General features: G+C 40.7%; 1 protein-coding gene and 1 non-coding gene across 2 annotated transcripts; one reads left to right on the top strand and one right to left on the bottom strand.

Annotated features, from left to right (window-relative positions):
• Nucleotides 1-2,219: 2,219 nt before the first annotated feature.
• On the bottom strand, nt 2,220-21,059 carry rad54l (RAD54 like). The gene is made up of 18 exons (XM_070961272.1): nt 21,024-21,059; nt 20,827-20,910; nt 20,162-20,272; nt 19,985-20,045; nt 19,753-19,888; nt 19,304-19,373; nt 18,650-18,938; nt 17,697-17,821; nt 17,458-17,608; nt 17,238-17,364; nt 15,879-15,953; nt 15,263-15,393; nt 14,569-14,679; nt 6,828-6,951; nt 6,658-6,736; nt 6,402-6,581; nt 6,050-6,213; nt 2,220-2,421 (listed from the first exon to the last, which is right to left on the bottom strand). The coding sequence occupies exons 1-18, from the start codon at nt 21,024-21,026 to the stop codon at nt 2,220-2,222; spliced, it is 2,223 nt and encodes a 740-aa protein (XP_070817373.1). The 5' UTR covers nt 21,027-21,059.
• LOC139330797 (U1 spliceosomal RNA) lies at nt 14,022-14,188 on the top strand. Its single transcript, XR_011602162.1, has one exon. It is a non-coding gene; the product is annotated as a U1 spliceosomal RNA (small nuclear RNA).
• Nucleotides 21,060-21,284: the final 225 nt, after the last annotated feature.

Here is a 21,284-nt window from a genome sequence, read left to right as displayed (position 1 = left end):
CAGTGGACTGTGGGCCGACACACATGATGAGTTGGCCAAAAAGAAAAAAACCTTTCTCGTTTCGACAGTTTGTTTTGGTGAAGTTTTATTCCAACACAAATGAGTATAAAAACTTACTCAAAGTTTAAGACGCATGTCCACAGGTTATGCCAGATGTCTGGTTTTTGTGCGTGTGTTGTGTGCGCGCGCACGTGTGCATGTGCCTGTGCTTAACTTTACATTAAATAAACTCAGCGCACAAAAACAAAAATGAAGAAATTCTTGTGTTATTGGTGTGTACAGAAAGGTCATGATTTTGTGTGTGTGTGAGTGAGTGAGTGAGTGAGTGAGAGAGAGAGAGAGAGAGAGAGAGAGAGAGAGAGAGAGAGAGAGAGAGAGAGAAATCAAATGAACAATCAAACTGTTTCTTTATTAAAATCTAAAATTAATTCATTTATTAATGTGCCATACCATATGTCTGTATTATGCTCTTTAACAAAGACAAAGTATTTCAGCATGAAAGCATTTGTTTTTAATGTGTGACACAATCCTATATCATAACTACATCTCTGACGTTTGTAACAAACCAAACCGTGTGAAAATCGGGTAAAGTTGATTGAACAAATCAAGTCTGGTGTGCTGCTGCTTGGTTGGAAAGAAGACCTGCAGCCACAACGGCCCTTTGAGGAACAGGTTGCCCACCTCTGGCATACACCTTCCTCCGTAGAAATAAATGCACTGGGGACGCATGGGAGACCCATCCAACATGGCGGCCGCGCTGAACGTCAGCTCCAATAGGAAGCGTCAGTCAATGAGGCGTCTACGTATATTATGTCTAATGGTAATCGCTAATCAGTGAGTTAACACGCCAATCATGTAACATTATCAGGTTCGGTTGCGCCATCTCGTTGTCTCGTGTTTGATGCTTCGCGAAGAGTAAGATGAGAAATAGAAAGTGAGTCCTGCAGCGAGCGAAGAAATTGTCTATAAAACAGAGAAAGTCATCTCGCCAGTATGGAGCTTTTTGGATTTTATATGTCGGACCGTAGTCAGACCAATGTGGTCTGTAACTTATGCAAGACTGTCGTCCCCACCAAGACCGGTGACACCACAAACTTGTTTAATCTCCTTAGCCACGCTCACTCTTTGGAGCGCAGCTGTATTCGCCAACGTCCGCCAACCGCAGCACCACCGCACAAGCAGCAGACCACCATGCAGAGGTATCTGCTTCAGTGCCTGATGACAAATCATCTAAAAGAGACAAAGACGTAACGGAGGCAGCGGCATATCATATAGCTAAAGACATGCTTCACTGAGCACTGAGGAGAAGTCAGGTTATAAACATCTCTTACACGTGCTTTTTTTTTTTTTTTAACACACTTGCAAGAAGAATAGAATAGAATAGTTCATGTATGTTTAGAGTAAGAGGAGTGACTAAAGTTGTTCATATGTCTAGGCTGGTTTTATTGTTCAGTCAGTGTTACTGTGCTGTCTATCATGTTTGTTTGTTTGTTTGTATGTTACAGATGTCAAGTCTACCTCAGTTTCTGCTATGTTTCCACATATCTGAAAACATTTTATTCAGCAGAAGGTGAATCAGCTTGTGAACTTTCTGCACGAAACTTGCAGAAAAAAAGTTCTCAGGTTTCTCTCTGTTTACATTTTTACACTTTTTTTTACATTTATTATTTGAGTGTTTTCCATGGTTGTGTTGACATTTCCTTTCCTTTCTGCCTTGATAGCTGAGGAGATTATAATCAGAGGAAGGTTAAATTTAAAATAAAAATGTTTAAATTGAATGTATTTTTCTCCTGGTCCTTATTTTAAATAGATCATTAAAAAATATCAATAATTATCGATATCGACCAATATAAAACACTTATATTGCAATAGAGTTTTCAGCCATATCGCCCAGCCCTAGGTGACAGGGCTTACTCTTACTCGCACAGACAACAGTTCCCTTCTGCCTCCACTTAACACAGTGACATGTGCAACTGAACCACAGTTTGACGCATACAGTAAGATGACTTGTCACAACTGGTAAATCCATGACCAGTGTTAGCATGTTTTGCTCTAAGTGCAAATATTTATGTTAAGATGTTACTGCAGATGATGGATAAATTACCATTCTCCTTTATTTTATGTTTTAATAAAAAAAAAATCTACAGGAACAACTCAACAGCAAATAAATATTTCTATGTACAGTACATGTGTACAGAAGGTCTGTTGTGTTCCTCATGCTATACTACACCCTTCTGGTCCTCGTGAGAGCGCTGGTGGAAGACAAAAGAGACAGCAGCGTCCCAGGAGGCTTTCAACACTTGGTCCCTCAAACTCTTCTTGTTGAAGCAATGGTTCCACTGAGAAAGGTCACTGGTACAGTCAGAGTCATCTGCAGGAGGCCAAACCTCTCTGCCATTCACACAGCGGCGACAGCGAAATCTAAGGACAAAAGTGGGAGATAGAGAGGGACTGATTCAACATTCAAAACATTATGATAATTCCTTATCCTTTATGATAAAATGAAAACCACTGAGGGCTAGATATATAAATGATGGGTATGCACAAAAATCAGGCATAAACCAGCATTCAATGTTTGGCAAGAATGTGTGCATCTAAAGATTTCACACCACTACACACTTGTTTTTCCAGAGTCAGCTGAGGGCAATATAATAAGGTGGAGATATAATATAGAGACACAAGCTAAAAATAAAACATTGGGTCATTCAAGAACCTTTTGAAACAAATCAGAAGTCAAGTCAGAGTCACTATACCCTATATATACCCTTAATTTCACAAACTTATAGTAAATAACTTGTTTCTGCCTGATGACTGCCAACTGTGAGATTTAATCATTAGCATAATCAACACCTCTACAATTAGTATAAGACTAACTGTTCTGCTGTTTGTGGTCAAATTTTGTTAACAAAAATGTTACCAAAGAGTTACAAGAAAACTTTCACACTGCAGAGTTCAAGTCCCGCTGTCAAAACAAACTCAGCAGTGTCACATTAGAGGACCAGGTTGTTGTAAAATTTTTGTCATGACAGTAGGAATGAAGCATCACACACTCTGGCTCCACATGCATTTCTCCTTTATTCAGATGATGTCTTGAAATGCATATGGAGTCAGAGTGTGCAATACTTCTTATCATGCTCTCAAGTCTGTTTCTGGTAATCAGCATCTCACTACAATTTTTGGAGTGCATTACTTTCTTAAAACAGATTTTTTTCTTAACAATTACAGAATAGTAAAACTGGTAACGTTTTCACCAGAGCAACACTAAACTGTGACAGACATAAAGAGGGAATGGCTTAGGCTACATGAATATTCTACAGTAATATAAGGGGTGGTCAAGGAAACATGACAGTTTCAGAGATATTAGACAGTATAATATTATAGCCTACAGCAGCTGACACTGCCCAGGATGATGCTGGATGGAAACCTGAATGAAGACCATGGGGCAGCTGCTGAAGACAACTTTCCTATCAACCACTGAAAACCATAATTTAGTCTGAAATATGCCAATAAAATGATCAAACCCCCCCCCCCCCAAAAAAAACCTCAGTAAACTGGCAAGTCATGATGATGATAATACAGTGAAGAGAATATTTACAAGCCTCTATGTACAGTAAGAGATCATAAAAATTGAAAAGGTAGTTGTTGAATTGGTGAATGCCAAGTTTTCTTAAATTACTCACATATGCAGCTTAAGAATGAATCTGTTCCTACAAGTGGTTCTTGCATGAGGCCCATTGTAAAATTCACTGACAGTGTTATATTTTGCAGTCCTAAAACCTAAAAAAAAAAAAACCTTTTATTTACATTTGAGTCATCATTTCTGTTTCAATTCTAATCTGAATTGTGATGCACTTTGCAAAATCTGTTTCAATATGAGTTTGATAAATGAATTCAAACTCAGCTCCCTAGTCTCTTTTCTGCTCGACCTTGATCTAGACCCAGAGCCGGACAGCCTTTAGACTGCTAGCTTTCAGCCGGTTGACCAGCCCGAAAGCATAAAACCAACCAGTTCCCTGCCTGCCAGAAGGAAACGTGGCTTCAGCCATGTCATACCTCTCAGCTTCACAGCTCCACTGGCAGGCTGATTTCTCTCCAGTCTCTGGGTCAACCACTGCCAAGTATGCTCCTTTGTCAGCTGAAATCCCCACTGTTTCTCTCTGTTCCTTTGTCGATCGACAGCCTCCTCAGTTCCAGAGCCTGATCCTGAGTCAAAGTTGGCTCCTTTCTCCCCAGGTCCTGGTTTCCCATTGCCGGTCCTGCAGATGCCTGCACCTGGTTTCCAGTCAGCGGTCTGACACCAGCACCTGAGCTACAGCTGTCTCCGGTTCTTGTGCTGACGCAGTCCAATAAGCTGGAGCTGCAGTGATCCACTGACCCTGAGTTGCAGGAGTTCACCGTTCCCATGCTGCAGCCCTGTCACTGGTATCCAGCTCAGATCTCCTATCATTGGTCTCTGGTGCTTGGTTGTCCTCCTGCCCTTCCTCCAAACCTGTTCCTCCCCTTGGTTCTGCCCTGAGGCTCCATCTCTGTCCTGCACCCAGGCTGACCACTTGATGTTTCCAGCTCCACTCCAGTCAACCCTCTGTTCTTGAGCTCCCAGGTCACTTGTAGAGTCAATGCCAAGGCATAGCGAAGCTGTTCTGGTGGCTCTTTAGGTTGTCCTCCATCTGCATTCCCATATTTTGAGGTTATTCTTGATTTTGTAAAATAAGACAATCCTTTATGTATCCCACAGCAGGGAATTTTTCTGTGTTGAACAGCAAAGTTGCACAGTGCTGTCAGTGTCCAGCATAGGGTGGGGCATATTCTTCATCAGGGATGACAGCATGACCAGTGTGATTAGTTTGTGGGGACAGTGAAGCTGTCAGTGGTAAAGGCCATTCTTAAGTGTCATTACAGATTTAAAAATGCAAAATGGTTGAGTTGCAAAGACAAATGCACTTGGATAAAGTTTCACAAGACTGCATTCTGACAGAGACAGTGTTATTGACATTACCAATTATTCACCCGTAAAAATCTAATATTTCAGTGTATGATATGACCTCCTCTTTTGCAGTGTATCTTGTGACAAGAAGAAACCAGTTGTCTCAACTTCAATAAACAGGGATTGCAGATGATAGGGGTTGCAGCAGGGAGGACTAGTCAGGGGGAAGGGCAGATAAAATCCACTGAAGAAAAAAATCAGATCATTCACTCACTATCTGTACCCGACAGGCTGGGAGTCAGGTTCCTTGTGACCAGAGATGGTTTTAAGGCACCTCCAGACTCAGCTAATGTCAGGAGTAATCCAGGGATTGTTGGTGGAAAAACACTGTAGAGTTCTGGTGGGTACGACTTTCTCCAGACAGAAGTTGATATAGAATGTTACACAGTGTGTGAAACTGTCAATGTCATCCCCAGGAGAATCACAAAGCACAACCCACATTGTTTCAAAAAAGTCCTTCAAAGCCTCATCAGCCTTATTAGACCAACTTTTCACTGTGCGATTGACACCTGGCTGGAAGTGTACAAGAGGTTTGCACACACAAGGAGGTGCCCCAGGTTGTGATCAGATTTCCCCAGGAAAGTGAGAGGTGATGAGTTAAATGATTCCCTGGGCTGGTTTGTAATGTCTTCTCATAGCATGCCGAATGTCTGGTATAAACAATGGGCCCATGGCTGCACTCAGGATCCCCATACACAATTTCAAAAACCAGTAGAAAGCCCACAACAAACTCAAGATGTTTAGTGTGCATAGAGCAAATGCACATCTCAAGTACCAAGTGAGAGCTGCTGCAATAGGCTGCCAGTAGTACGGCACTGGAAGTAGTTGTGGAACTACTGTTCCTCCTCTTATCTTTGTTTGCCCAGTCAGTTGTGTACACAAGACCCGAATATTTTAACAAGAAAGAAAAACTTTCAGACCTTTAAGGTCTCCAGATCAATTTGCATATATTTGAGTGGTTATTTTGAATTACCAGAGTATCTTTACAAAGGCAATTCAATTTTCAGGAAAATCAACAGAGACATAAACATACACAAACAACTCATGAGATAACTGTTTTTTTACTTGTCATGTGTGTCGCTGGTGGTTTCCTCATTGAGAGCGAAGAGTTCCCGTAGCTCACCCAGAGAGAAGTGACGCTCCACATCCTGCTCCTCATCTACAACACAGCTGCTCAGGGCTTTCTTATGGGCCTGCCTCTGCAGGATCTTCTCCTCAATTGTCCCTGTCTGTCAGCAAACAAACACACAAGGAAAATATGGAAACTCTGCACACCAGCTGTCTGTAGCCTTGCTGCTCTGACATTTATTGTGAAGTCCTCAAAAGTCAGGAAAAAAGCTATTTATCCACATGAAAATGTTAGCGTATTGATCTGTTTTATGTTAGGTCTGCATCTTATGATGTGTGTTGAACTGACAGAGAGCAGCCTGTAGATGTAGCAGGTCTTCTTCTGGCCATCTCTCCACACTCGTGCCATCGCCTGTTCGTCATTGGCTGGGTTCCAGTCAGGATCAAACATAACCAAGCGATTAGCACCTATCAGATTCAGGCCACATCCACCAGCCTTGCTACTCAGCATGAAGATGAACTCTGGGCTCTGGGAAACAGAAGGATTTAGATGCCGTCAACTGCTTTTCAAATCTCACAGCGTCTTAACACACTTTCCAACTCACAGATGGACTGTTGAATCTTTCCACAATCTTGGCTCTTTTCTTGATGGACATTGTGCCATCCAGTCGAACAAAGAGGTATCTGTAAAAGACCAAGAGGAGGGTAGTTGCACACTTTCACTGACAAATCATATAATATAGACACAAATAATTGATGTTTTCTCAAAAAGCACCTTCTAGATCTGCACAACTTTTCAAAGAGGTCCAGTGTTTGAGTGTAGTTGGAGACGAGCACCACCTTGTCACTAGTTGTAGTCCTTGTCATTGCAAGGATGTAGTCAAGAACCAGCAATTTACCTGGAAAAAAACAAAAGAACTTCTTACCCAGAAATAGAAAAATCACTTTATTTAGCTCTTGATAGAGAGATGTACTACAACTATTAAACCTACAATAGCAGATTTTTTGTCCACTTTGGAGCAGCAGAAACTAGCTACTACAGCAAACTGTCAAACGGTAGCTCACTTACACATCCAGCACAACAAAAGCAACATGAGCAATCATTTGTTTCTTAAAGCTGATTGGTGGTGGGCGGGCTGTGTACAGTGGATTTGTCAGAGCTTTTTCACTGAAAAATACTGCCTGCTTCAGACAAAACTGATGAGACTACAGAGACTGAACCAAAACAATGAAGTATCAGTGAGCTGAACACTAAAACGCTCCACATAGCTGCAGGAAACAGCAAAGTTGGTGATGTTCTCTTTCGGCTTGCAACACCTTTCGCATTCAGAAATTTGCGAGACATTCTAGACTCAAAAGCACATCTCTAACATCTCCAAAACAGCATTCTACCACCTCAAAAACATCTCAAAACTGAGATGTCTCCTATCTAAGTCAGACTCCGAAAAGCTGGTCCACTCCTTTATTTCCAGGAGACTGGACTATTGTAATTCTCTTTGTGCCAGTTTACCAAGCTTCCTATTAAATAAACTTCAACTCATTCAGAATACAGCAGCAGAGTACTAACAAATACTAAAAGGTCTGAACATATTATTCCTTACCTATCCCTTCTCCACTGGCTTCCAGTAAAATATAGAATTGATTTTAAAATATTTCTAATTGTTTTTAAATGTTTTAATGGCCTGGCACCCTCCTACATTTGTGACATGCTTACTGATTACACACCTCAGAGGTCCCTCAGATCATCAAACAAAGGGCTCCTCACAGTACCAAGAATACACCTCAAAGCAACTCATGGTGCCTTCAGCTATTATGGTCCCACTCTTTGAAACTCTCTTCCTCATGAAATTCGGTCAGCTCCAACAGTGTCTTTTAAAACCAAGCTAAAGACTTTCTTTTTTAATCAAGCTTTTAATTAAGGTTCCCCTGTGAGAGAACTTATAGTTGATTTGCCAAAATGAGAAACTGTATCTTGTTTGTCTCCTATCATCCTTATTTTAATCCTATCTGTCTTTTTACTGTGTCAGGATCCAGTATTGGATGTGTTTTATCGTGTCCTTTGTAATAATACCCACATTCCTCGAGGCAGCGGCAGAGGAGGTGGAGTTGCAGCCATTTTTGACTCAAGCCTTTTGATCAACCCTAAACCTAAACTCAACTATAACTCATTTGAAAGCCTTGTTCTCACTCTTTCTCATGAGAAATGGAAAACAGTGCAGCCACTTTTATTTGTTGTAGTATACCGCTCTCCTGGTCCTTACTCCGAATTTATAGCTGAGTTCTCGGAGTTTCTATCAAGTTTAGTTCTTGAAGCAGATAAAGTAATTATTGTAGGTGACTTTAATGTACATGTCGACGATAATGACAGCCTTAGCACTGCGTTTATCTCAGTATTAGACTCAGTTGGCTTCCGCCAGAATGTACATGAACCGACTCACTGTTTTAACCACACCCTCGACCTTGTTCTGACATATGGCATTGAAATCGAAGACTTAATAGTCTCCTCACAGAATCCTCTTTTATCAGACCATCATTTAATAACTTTCGAATTCATATTACCAGACTACCAGCCAGTAGGCAAAAATTCTTATACCAGACTCCTGTCTGATAGTGCTGTAGCTAAATTTAAGGATATGATCCCATCAGTATTTAATTCAATGCCATGTCTCAATACAACAGAGGAGTCTTATGCTAACGTTAGTCCCTCCCAGATTGACTTCCTGGTTGATAGTGCTACAGGATCGTTGCGTATGACACTTGACTCTGTTGCCCCCCTAAAAAAGAAGAAAATTAAACAGAGGAGGTTAGCTCCATGGTATACTCCTCAAACCCGCAAATTAAAGCAAACTTCACGGAAAATAGAAAGGAAATGGCGTTCTACCAATTTGGAAGAATTTCGGTCCGCCTGGCAAGTCTTAAAATATACAGGAAAGCCCTCCGCAGTGCCAGGGCAGCCTATTACTCTGCACTAATAGAGGAAAATAAGAACAATCCCAGGTTTCTCTTCAGCACTGTAGCCAGGCTGACAGAGAGCCATAATTCTATTGAACCATGTATTCCTTTAGCTCTGAACAGTAATGACTTCATGAGCTTCTTTAATGATAAAATTCTAACTATTAGAGACAGAATTCATCGACTCCTGCCGTTAACAGGTACTGTTTTGTCTTCAAACGCAGAAATCGTAGAAACTGTTACTCAGTCTGTCGCAGTTTTAGACTGTTTTACTCCTGTCGACCTTCACCAATTAATTTCAATAATTTCATCATCAAAATCATCTACCTGTATTTTAGATCCTATCCCGACTAAGCTGTTTAAAGAAGTATTACCTCTAATTGACTCTTCAGTTTTAGACATGATCAATTTCTCTTTATCAACAGGCTACGTACCACAGTCCTTTAAAGTAGCTGTGATAAAACCGCTACTGAAAAAGCCTACTCTTGATCCAGGGGTTTTAGCCAACTATAGACCAATATCCAACCTTCCCTTTCTCTCAAAAACTCTTGAGAAAGCAGTTGCCAATCAGCTGTGCGACTTTCTAAACAATAATAGTTTATTCGAGGATTTCCAGTCAGGATTTAGAGTGCATCATAGCACAGAGACAGCACTGGTTAAAGTTACAAATGACCTTCTAATTGCATCTGATAAAGGATTTGTCTCTGTACTAGTCTTATTGGATCTTAGTGCTGCATTTGACACCATTGACCATGGCATCCTATTGCAGACACTGGAACATTTCATTGGCATTAAGGGAACTGCGCTAAGCTGGTTTAAATCCTACTTGTCAGATCGCTCTCAGTTTGTACGCGTTAATGACGACTCCTCTGTGCTCACTTAAGTCAGCTATGGAGTTCCGCAGGGTTCTGTGCTTGGACCAATTCTATTCACCTTATATATGCTTCCTTTAGGTAAGATTATCAGGAAGCACTCAATAAATTTTCATTGCTATGCAGATGATACCCAGCTATATTTATCAAAGAAACCGGAAGAAACCAGTCAGTTAACTAGACTACAAGCATGTCTTCATGACATAAAGACCTGGATGACCTGCAATTTTCTGATGCTAAACTCGGACAAAACTGAAGTTATAGCAGTAGGCCTTAAACATCTTAGAAAGTCACTTTTTGATGACATAGCAGCTATGGATGGCATTGCGCTGGCCTCCAGCACCACTGTAAAGAATCTGGGAGTCATCTTTGACCAAGACATGTCCTTTCACTCCCATGTAAAACAAATTTCAAGGACTGCCTTTTTTCACCTACGTAATATCGCAAAAATCAGGCATATTTTGTCTCAAAATGATACAGAAAAACTAGTCCATGCATTTGTAACTTCCAGGCTGGATTATTGCAATTCTTTACTATCAGGCTGCCCAAATTCATTGCTGAATATTCTCCAGTTGCTCCAGAACGCTGCAGCACGTGTTCTGACAAAAACCAGGAAGCGAGATCATATTTCTCCAATACTCACCACTTTGCACTGGCTCCCTGTAAAGTTTAGAATAGAGTTTAAAATTCTCCTCCTTACTTACAAAGCCATAAATGGCCAGGCACCTTCTTATCTTAAAGAGCTCATAGTACCTTATTGCCCCACTCGAACACTGCGTTCCCAGAATGCAGGTCTACTTATGTTTCCTAAAGTCTCAAAAAGCAGAACAGGAGTCAGAGCATTTAGCTATCAAGCTCTTCTCCTGTGGAACCATCTTCCAGTCTTTGTCTGGGAGGCAGACACTGTCTCTACATTTAAGAGTAGGCTTAAAACTTTCCTTTTTGATAAAGCTTATAGTTAGGGCTGGCTCAGGCTTGTCCTGGACCAGCCCCTAGTTATGCTGCTATAGGATTAGACTGTCGGGGGACATCCAAAGATACACCGAGCTCCTCTGTCCTTCTGTCCCTCTCCATCCGCACGCTCTCATGTCCTACCACGGCGTGTTACTAACTTAGCTCCTTCCCCGGAGTCTCTGTGCTTTGTCGTCTTGCAGGTTCCCATGGACAGTGGCTGAATCTGGATTGTGGATTTCAGCTGCATCTCCTGCCTTGGCCCTGCCTGACATCCACTGCAACTGCTACTGCTGTTATTACATCCACTGTCACTGTTACTGTGACTGCATGTCTGTCTCTCTGTCTCTGTCTCTCTCTGACTGCATTTCTGTCTGTCTGTCTGTCTGTCTGTCTGTCTGTCTGTCTGTCTGTCTGTCTGTCTGTCTGTCTGTCTGTCTGTCTGTCTCACTCTCCCTCTCTTGCTCTTCCTCTCTCACCCAACCGGTCGAGGCAGATGGCCGCCCACCCAGAGTCTGGTTCTGCTCGAGGTTTCTGCCTGTTAAAAGGAAGTTTTTCCTCGCCACTGTCGCCAAGTGCTTGCTCATGGGGGAATTGTTGGTTTCTTTGTAGATAAAAGAGCTTGGTCTGTACCAGCTCTATATGGAAAGTGTCCTGAGACAACTTCTGTTGTGATTTGGCGCTATACAAAATAAAATTGAATTGAATTGAATTTGTCTTCCTGTATCATGTAAAGCACATTGACTCTACGCCTGGCGTATGAAATGTGCTTATGAAATATTATGACACGTTGAATTTGTTGATGGACAAATGGCTTTTTTGGGAAAATGAAAGGTCCAGTGTGTAAGATTTATTGACTGGCAGAAATGGAGTACAATGTTCATATTTATGTTTTCATTAGTGTATAATCACCTGAAAATAGGAATTGTGTATTTGTTATCTTAGAATAGGTCCCGTATATCTACAGAGCGAGTGGGTCGTCCTCCATGGAGTTCACCATATGGCACCGGTTTCTACAGTAGGCCAGAACTGACAATCCAAACATTGGCTTTAGAGAGGGTCTTTGGCATATTCACATTTTTAGCAGCTAACCACTGGTTAGGGTCAGCTGAGTGTTGTTCAGTTGGTAGCGATAGGTAACTTCACCAGTAGATGGCACTAAATCCTACACACTGGATCTTCAAACAAACATAGTTTCAGAGGGTACAATAATTAGTTGAAAATTACTATCACTAGCACACTCTAGTCTCATAAAATACTGCAGCAAAGTTGGAACTTAAAGGAATAGTTCAACACTTCGGCAAATCTACTTAATAGCTCCCTTTCTGCGATTGATATCAATGTGTGTGAAAATCAAACTGAAATCACATTTAGTCATGCCCTTTTGTAGTCAGAAATGTTTGTAGTTGATTGACAGGAAGTAGAGAGGCATGACAGGGTCTGTATTTGATTGAAAGCAGCTGCCTGGCTAAGCTCAAAAGAAGAATGACAGACAGTAAAGAAATTTGTGCTACAGCCTGCATATCATGAGCAGACAAGATGCTGTTTGTGGTAGTGGAGAGTAAAGATCAGACCAACATCTAACCGACTCAGAGAAACTGGTTCAACAGATTACATTACAAAACAATAACAATACAGGGGTTGATGACATCAGGAAATAGCGTGCAATCATGGGAATTATTGCCTTCATTGTAAAACAACCACCACTGCCATTTCATTTTGAGGTTAGGATTCCTTCAGTTTTCATTGCTCAGGAGGTTTTTACTGGGAGCTGAATTATTCACAGAGGTCTCCACCCCTTTCTATTGGACCCGATAACAAAAACCATTAAAAACAAAGCAGTTTCATATTAAAAATCAGTATTTCTCTGATATTCTACAGTGGACACAGGATGTCAGGAGTGGCTGTGGCCTAGCTGTCGCTAATGTTAGCTCAGCTTGTCTCTAGGTGCTCAGCTTGTTTTTAGGTTAGGATTCCTTCAGTGCTCATCATTTTTTACCGGGTGCCAAAGTAGCAACAAAGGTCTCTTCCTCTCCAAAAGAAAAGGACCCAATAATAAAAACTAAATCAGTGTGGAGACCAGTGCCCTGCTTGGGATGAATGCTCTTGCCAATACAAGGTTGTCCTAGTGGTGCCCAGTTGGCTACCAAGATGATTCTCCACACTCCTAAGTCTTTTGGATAGGGATCTTTGGCAGCTTTCTGTATAGCTAAGCGATAAAATGATCTTGATCGGAGAATGTATTAAAATTTAACGCAATGACGATGAGAAGCTTTGGAAATATTACTCAATATGTCTTGATCAAACAGCCTATCACGACAACAAAAACGTGGTCTGTAGATTTTGGCTTGCATGTACACACCAATTTTCTACAGCTTAGCATTGTCTGAGTGACCCATGAAGAGGTTCGATGTGAACATGGATGCTCTCTGAAACGGACGATAAATAATGACTGGAGCTGAGGGGCACAAAGGTGTATCACAAAAATGTGATACATGTTCCAGTTCCATGTCGACATTTCTCAGTAGGGAAAAAATTGTCTTCATTTTTTGTCATTAGCCCAGCCCAAGCTTCCAGTGAGGATGGGCCCCCCAAGTGGGACAGAGGACTTGGCATCCATCTCCAAGTGTCCTTCAACTCTGAGAATGGCCACTGAGGGGTCGGCCACTCTCTACTGAACTGGCGCCCTCAATTTGTGAGACTTTGCAGAGTGCAAGGGCTCCTTACACAAAGCTGGGCAGCTTAAAACCTGCTATAGGAGCCATACTCTGCTGGAGGGTGAAAAAAAGAAAACACTACACTATGCCTTGGTTAATGATTGTAATAGTAATAGGTTAAGCATTCAAAAATATTGTTAGGTCCTTTGAGTATAGTTGTTTACTTGCACCAGGTTATGACAGGTTGTGAATGAGTCAAACAGATCTGTCCAAATGCAATGTCCCACCTAAAGAAAGAACCATGCATCAACAAAATAGTGTGGAAAAGGGTTTGTCCATCCACTTCACCACCCCATCTGATTGCACCTACCCCATAACCAATGCAAGCAGTACCAATTTTCCAACCCATTAACGAGGCAGCCACACACCTTAAGATGTTCATCTAGACTGAGTCAGCTCTAAGTTATTGTTATTGTAGGTACAAAGTAAAGTCAGCATGAGCCATCATGCTTTTTTAACCACGTCAGCGCTGTACTGAGCTGTACCTGGCAGGGGAGATACTATGATCAACAAGGTGGTTCACCCATGGCAAGGCGCATCCATTGCACTAAGGGATGTGCTGACCCGTGTGAATTCCCCCCACATGTGAGAATCACGACTGTATAATTTGTGGTAGTGGGGGACTGCGTACGTGCTCTCCCCTCATAGATTTGGGTGGCACGGTGGAGCTGGGGGCGTGTCCTCCACCATGCCGTCAGTGCCTGCTGCCCTTATCTCGAGAGGAAAGCGGCCTTTCTGAGTTTGGATATTCTCCCCGTGTTCACCTGGGGGATCCTCCCAAAAAAAATGAAACCACCCTCTAAAAAACATGCAAGAAGATCACCACCTGACCAATGGTGACAAAGAAACTGGGTCCCTGGGCGCCGGTCGGATGGCAGCCCACCACTCCTGGTCTGCAGCGGAGGAAGGACTACCAGGATGGGTCAAAAGCGGAGAGAAAATTTCACCAGGCATGGCGTGGGTGTGTGTGCATGTACTATGTGGTGTGACAATAAAGGATGTCTTCTTCTGTACATGTTCTTACCAGAGAGCTGAGGCTCCACAGCTTTAGGGCAGTAGCCAGATGGAAAGAGATCCAGCGCCCCCTCAAAGCCCTCCTCACCCTCCATGCACTTCTCATATATGAGAGCTGGGTCTGGGATACAGAATAGTGGTTAGTGTTGCTACCAAGTAGCAGATAATTTTAAAATAAGCATATCAGATGGATTGTGTGTCGCCAATGGCAAAAAAAGACACTTTGTAAATATATGCTTATTCTGAATATGACATTTGTTTCAAAAAAGTTTGGACAGGAGCAACTAAAGACTGGGAAATTTGTGGAATGCTCCAAAAACACCTATTTGGAACATTCCACAGGTAAACAGGTTCACTGGTAACAGGTGATAGCATCATGAACAGGTATGAAAGGGGCGTCCTGGAAAGGCTCAGTCGTTCACAAGCAAGGATGGAGCAAGGTTCACCACTTAGTGAACACATGATTGTGTAGAGGAGATTACTGCACGGGCTCAGTAACACTTTGTAAAATCATTATTGTTAGTTTGTTTGCAAATGATGGCATTGTTTTTATTTGCATTTTACAGAGCGCCCAAACTCTTTTGGAATTGGGGTTGTATTTGAGTTAACTGTACAACTGCTTCAGAAAGTGAGACTGTGGATCACTATAATGGTCACAGCAGTAACATTTCACAGAGTGCATTATATTTGGCTTAAGCACTTACGATTGCACAGTTTCTTGAGTGATGTAATGGAAGACAGGGAGGAGATGCTTATTTTGCCCTCTTGTAATGTCTCAATGGGTTTGGACTGCCTCAGGAAGTGCTTATAGAGCTCTGTCTGCAGCGGACTCAACCTGCAGGGAAACAGCCACAGCCACATTCATGACGTTTCTACATGTTCACATGAAATATCTTAACATATTGTTCAATAATATACAAAACTATTACAATATGAAGTATTACTTTGAGAGCATGGTTGATGCTCAAGTTTTAAGAATGGACTGAGATGTGTCTGTAAAAATATTTTCTGATTTAAATCAAGTCGAGATAAATGAAGGTCTTGGTTGTGTTGAGACACCATTCTACACTAATGTATTTAAGAAATGTGGCTTACTTTGGTAAATAAAAAGGTTTTTTTGAAAAACATGTTTCTGCTCAAATTAAATGAAAAAAGTTCAATTTTGGCACTGAAACTATAGAAGATGTTTGTGAAATCCAACCCTAAAATCTATGTTCATGCCAACAGTCAACAATTTTAGAAGAGACAAAAATTACTCAAATACTCCATTTCTGCTTTTACATCCAAACCTCTCAAGGAAAAGCAAGTGAATTAACGTACCTGCAACACACAACCTGCTCAATCTTCACAGGAAGATATTTTGAGAGGATATCAGATGTTCTCCTTATCAAACACCTGTTGAGGCAGAACACAGAGTGGGATGTTAAACTTAAAAGACAGTTTAGTACAATCAAAACATTTTCACACCCAGCACTCTATTATATCTGCAAGTATTTGTTCTTAAAGCATACTTAAGTGGCTGATCACATGACATGGTTAAGCTACTGTTTAGTCCATAGTGTTTTTAATGCAGTTGCAACAACATCACTTCACACTCATACCTGAAAATGTCTGATTTGAGAGAGAACTTATTCTAGTTATCATCATAACTATTCAAATGATCTATTGACTGTTTCTATCTGCAGGATGTCTCTCTTTTTCTATGACTCACTCAGCATTAAGTGGTTTGTTAGAGTGATTGTCATGTGGGGTGCCCAAGTAATCAAACAAACATTTGATGACAAATTTAAGTAATACACCAATGTATCAACCAATGATCTGGGCCAGTCTATTGTAGGTCATATGGACATCTATCATTTATCTATCAATCTGGACAAAATCAATATGTATCACAAGAGGTAATTTTCTGGAAAATCAATTAACAAACGGTTTATGGACGAAACAACTAGACAGAAATGTCTTTTTGGTAATCCTGCCAATTCATTACCTGAAAAAGGTTTATCATCAAATTGATATATACTTAATAGAAAAATCAAATTATCTCTCCAAATCAGACCCACAACAGTTTAATATGGCCACAGACATTAAAGGGAGTGTTAACCCGATATTAACTGTACTACAAATTCTCGGGTGGTTGACAAATTTCTATTATCTCACATTATTTGTAGTCATATTGCCAAATATAGACTAAACTAACTAAAATCTATATAAGACAGAACAGAAATCAGCTTATGATAAAAACTACTCATTGTCAGCCTGTCAGACTTCAGCATTTTACAAAGGTGTAGTTTTCTGTTTCTTTTCTCAAATTACAAGATTTTAAGCAGCTGAAAATTGAACCAAAGGCACCAGAAAACTATTAACAATATTCTATAGTAACATTCTGATGTTTCAAAAACTGGTACCACTCACAATTTAGTTAAAAAAATAATGTGATATTTTTAAAACACAGAATTAAAAGAAAAAATCAGCAGCGCCGTGGATTCTTGAATGGATTAAGTGATTCTTTTTTGCATGTACAACTGCAGGTAAAGTGAAGTGGAGTACATATTTGCTTTAAATTTATTTGTTTGTAATGCAGAAGAGCACAAGCACATCACAAACATTTGGGCTAGTAAAAAAGAGTAATAAGCCAAAAATAAAAAGACAAAATAAAAAAACAAAATATTTTGAGCTCACCTGTTGACGATACTGATCAGCTCCTTGAGTTTCTCCTCTCCAGTCTGTCTGTCTTTATCACTGGCATCTGCGTCTCGACCCTTGAGAATGGGAAGCTCAAATCGCTTTTTAAACTCCTGGGCTGTACCTGCCATTGAGTGTAAAAAAAGGGGGGATTCAGACAAATAGCAGAAATAACTCACATGTGTTTTAGTTGTTTTGTGTATGTGGAGCTGCTTACCAAGGATCCCAGCATTAACAAAGTGGACCAAGCTGAAGTACTCCAGCAGGTCGTTCTGGATGGGAGTGCCTGATATCAGCACTCTCCTCTGGGCACTCATGGTATTTAGGGCCTGGTATGTCTGGTTGTCAGAGTTTTTCAGCCGATGGCCCTACAGCACAGGTAACTATTAATGTTACATCATCGTGTATGAAAACAATTTTTGGTATCTCTGAAGTACAATGGATGAGATAAAGTACCTCATCACAGATGACAAGTCCAACTTTGCCCTTGTGCAGAACCTCTGTGTGCAGTCGAAAGGTCTCGTATGAAATGATCAGGATAGGGGTCGGTATTCTCAAACCATGCTGAGAGATGAAGTTCACTAGAAATCACAGAACACAAACCAATTACTGAAAAGACTATGAATAATCTCTGCAGATGGGTTGGGTGAGTTGTTTGAGTGAATGGTCCAATTTAGATATCCAGCAGACACAGAGCAACATCATTTGGTGCCACCAGTTGTTAAATGTTAAATGAGAAAGAAGATTTTGAGCTTATCTTTTGACACCTTGCCAAAAATAACTTAACTGATTGACTGTCTTTAAGTAATGATGGAGTGTTGCTTCTCATTAGTTAGTTGAACAATTCTTGCCATAATATGGATTACTACAGTGGTCAAATAGGCCTATTTACTGTATACCAACAGTACATTGACAACACAACTGAAGGTCTCAAATGCATTAAGAAGGCAAGAAATTCCATCAGTTCATTTTTGAAAAGGTACACCTGGTGACTACCTCATGAAACTGGTTGGAGATCATGCCAGTAGCGTGCAAAGCTGTCATCAAGGTAATCATTAGCACCTTTGAAGAATCTAAGATGTCATATTTTCCTTTGTTTAAAACTTTTTCTTTACTACATAATTACATGTTCTTTAAAATTACAAAAAACATAAAAACCACTGGATGAGAAGGTTTGTCCAAACTTTTCAATGGTATTGTATGTAAAGTGATTTTTCAATGCATTATGCTTGTTTGGCCCAGTTGAAGGTGTAAGGTGAAACGTTGAGCATCTACAAAACACAAATAAAGGCCTCCTCCTTCAAGCTCTTGCGCAACTATGAAGTTAAAGTTTCCTCTTGACCAACAGTTTGGTCCAGTGATTTTTGCTGCAGATATTCATACTGACAAAAAAGGGAGAGGTTAACTACCTAGCTGTCTATCGATCTCATCCTTTGAACCTCCATCGATGGCCACGGGTGTGACACGTCCTCCCAGCCACTTTCCTACTTCATTGTACCAGTTTCGAACCAGACTGGAAGGCGAAACCACTATGGCCTTGTCGATCTCTGGCTTCACGTCAGGGCTTTGGCGTAGCAGGGTCCACATGAGGGTGATACACTGCAAAGTCTTCCCCAGGCCCATTTCATCAGCCATGATGCAGCCATATGATCCTGAGATGCGTCTGCCTGTCACACACTCCCACAGGAACTTCACCCCCTCAAGAAATTTAAAAAAGAAGGGGAAAAAAATTGTAACTTACAGTCCACTAACTCACTGGTTACAATTGCACCTAATGGTATGGAAGACTGAGAAGTGATTAACAGATCCAGAAAATCCTGGTCCAACTTTTAAGTTTGTTTTGGCAATCTACTGTTTCCAAGGACAAGAAACAACTTACTTCTCAATTGGTGTTAAAGTTTCTGACAAGAAATGATGTAAAGCCACTTAATGTAAGATTCTACATCTCTACTGCTTAACATTATTGTTATGATAAGTGTAATATATACATTTTATATTTTCTATTACCACTTCCATTCTTATTTCAATCCGTAAAATTTTGAAAAACTAAATATTGGGTTTACCTCCCTCTGATGGGGTCTCAGCACTTTTCCTAAAACTGGATCCACAACAACATGGACTGGTAGTTTTTCTCTGGTCAGGACAAAGAACAAACATTTCCCTTTATTCTAAAAACTCCAAGCACTGATACAGCAATGCCAGTAAAGCCTATGAAGTATATAATATGGGGACTTCTCTTACTAAGTAAAACCATTAACTTACTGAGCTTCTTCAAATCGTGCTATAATATCTGTATACTTACAAAGAAAAAGTCAAACTGTCTCCTGACCTGAACACTGTGTCTGCAGGGAGCAGGACTCTCACAACATACTAATTTCAATCATTTACCTGTGCTCCTATTTGGAGTACCTAACATAGAAATGTGGCCTGTGCAGCTTTAACAATCAACCCTTTCACTGGAGATCAAGTAAAAGATTTAATGCAGGAAGGGTCCAATGTGTTTTGAACCTACTTGTCAGCTTTGATCAGGTCATGAGCGCTCAGAGCTGGGGGCTCATATAGAACCAAAGCATCTTCTGAGAAGGGATCGTGAAGTGCTTTCCTTGCTCCTGCACGCTTTAGACCAAGTGCACGGATTCCCAGAGAGCCTGCGGGCAATTCATCAAGAGAGCAGCAGAAGTAATTTTATAACTATTGTACTAGATTTGAAAGAGAAGTGAGAATGAAAAGAAAAAAAATATTACCTGTGTAATTTGGAATAGGAATTTTAAATGGCTTGGAGAGGATACTCCGAATAAATTCCTCCTGTAAAAAAGACGTTAAACACCTGAGCCTAACCATGGTATCAAATTACAACATTACTGTATTCACAAGCAAAACTTACACAAAGATTAAACTGGATAGTACTCAACGTTGCTTACATGTTTGTTGCCATCCATACATGCAGGTCTGTTGTTCAGGTGTTTCAGAGGCTTTCTGAAGGGAGAGATATGGATTCCTCTCATCTCATTATCACTTTTTTGTCTTTTCTCCTGTGAAAAAGCATGATACACTTTTCAGTTCCAAGTGCACCACTGTTCACCAACATATGATCATTTTTCACTCCATAGTTTTTTCCATTTTCCAAAAAACAGGCATGGCGGACATATTGTGAGGGAAAACATTGAGTACCACTCTGCAGCGAAAGGTCTATTTGTTTGTGCCTTGCCTATCCATAAATGACACAGACCATACATGTTAGAATATTATGTAAAAGCTTTCAAACTAATGGCAATATTTTTTGAGTGATTTGAAAAGTATGTGCTTAAAATCTTGATGGCGATAAACTGGGGATTAGAAATGCAGCAGCTATTAAAACAAAGTGGCCCTTTTCTACATATGAACACTGCTAAGTAAGAGTGACTGCTCACGGTTCAGAAGATGTCTAAAAACAAGTTATACAAGTTCTGTTTATTGTTGTTTCCTGGCATGTGCATATGCCACCGTCCATACAGAGGACGAAACGACGGCGCTGTTTTGCAGTCAGCTCAAGACGTAACAGTTTTGAGTGAAACTCTGAGTATAACAGTTATGCTGGTCTACTTACAGTTCTACATGTCCAGTCATCATCTTCAGAGGAATCATCTGCTTGCTTCCGTTTAGCAACCTGACTGGGAGCAAGACTCCGTCTCTGGGATTATGATTTTATACGAAGAGGAGAGGTATTAGATAGTGACATTAAATTCACCACTCGAATGTAGTCTTTAGCATCAATGAAATAAATCTCGAATAATAATTGCTTACCATTTTCCTTGTTTCTTCGACCTGGGTGTTAGTTTGAAACTCCTCGTTACCCAGAAACAGCTAGCTTCGCTGCTCCTCATGCTTCATTTCCACAGCAAGTCGCTCATGCCTGTGCTACTGTTCTACAATTACTTAAAGAAATCACTAACTGTACTGTACCACTGACCTAAAATATAATATTGTCAGCACGAGTTAGTACAGTCAACTATGGTCATGATAGTCCCATGGAAGACTTATAACAGCATTATTTTACAGGCAACT

This window comes from Chaetodon trifascialis, chromosome 4 (genome assembly GCF_039877785.1).
Source record: "Chaetodon trifascialis isolate fChaTrf1 chromosome 4, fChaTrf1.hap1, whole genome shotgun sequence".
Taxonomy (NCBI): Eukaryota; Metazoa; Chordata; class Actinopteri; order Chaetodontiformes; family Chaetodontidae; genus Chaetodon; species Chaetodon trifascialis.
Note: the sequence above shows the minus strand (reverse complement) of the source record. Positions and strands in the feature narration are given on the sequence as shown.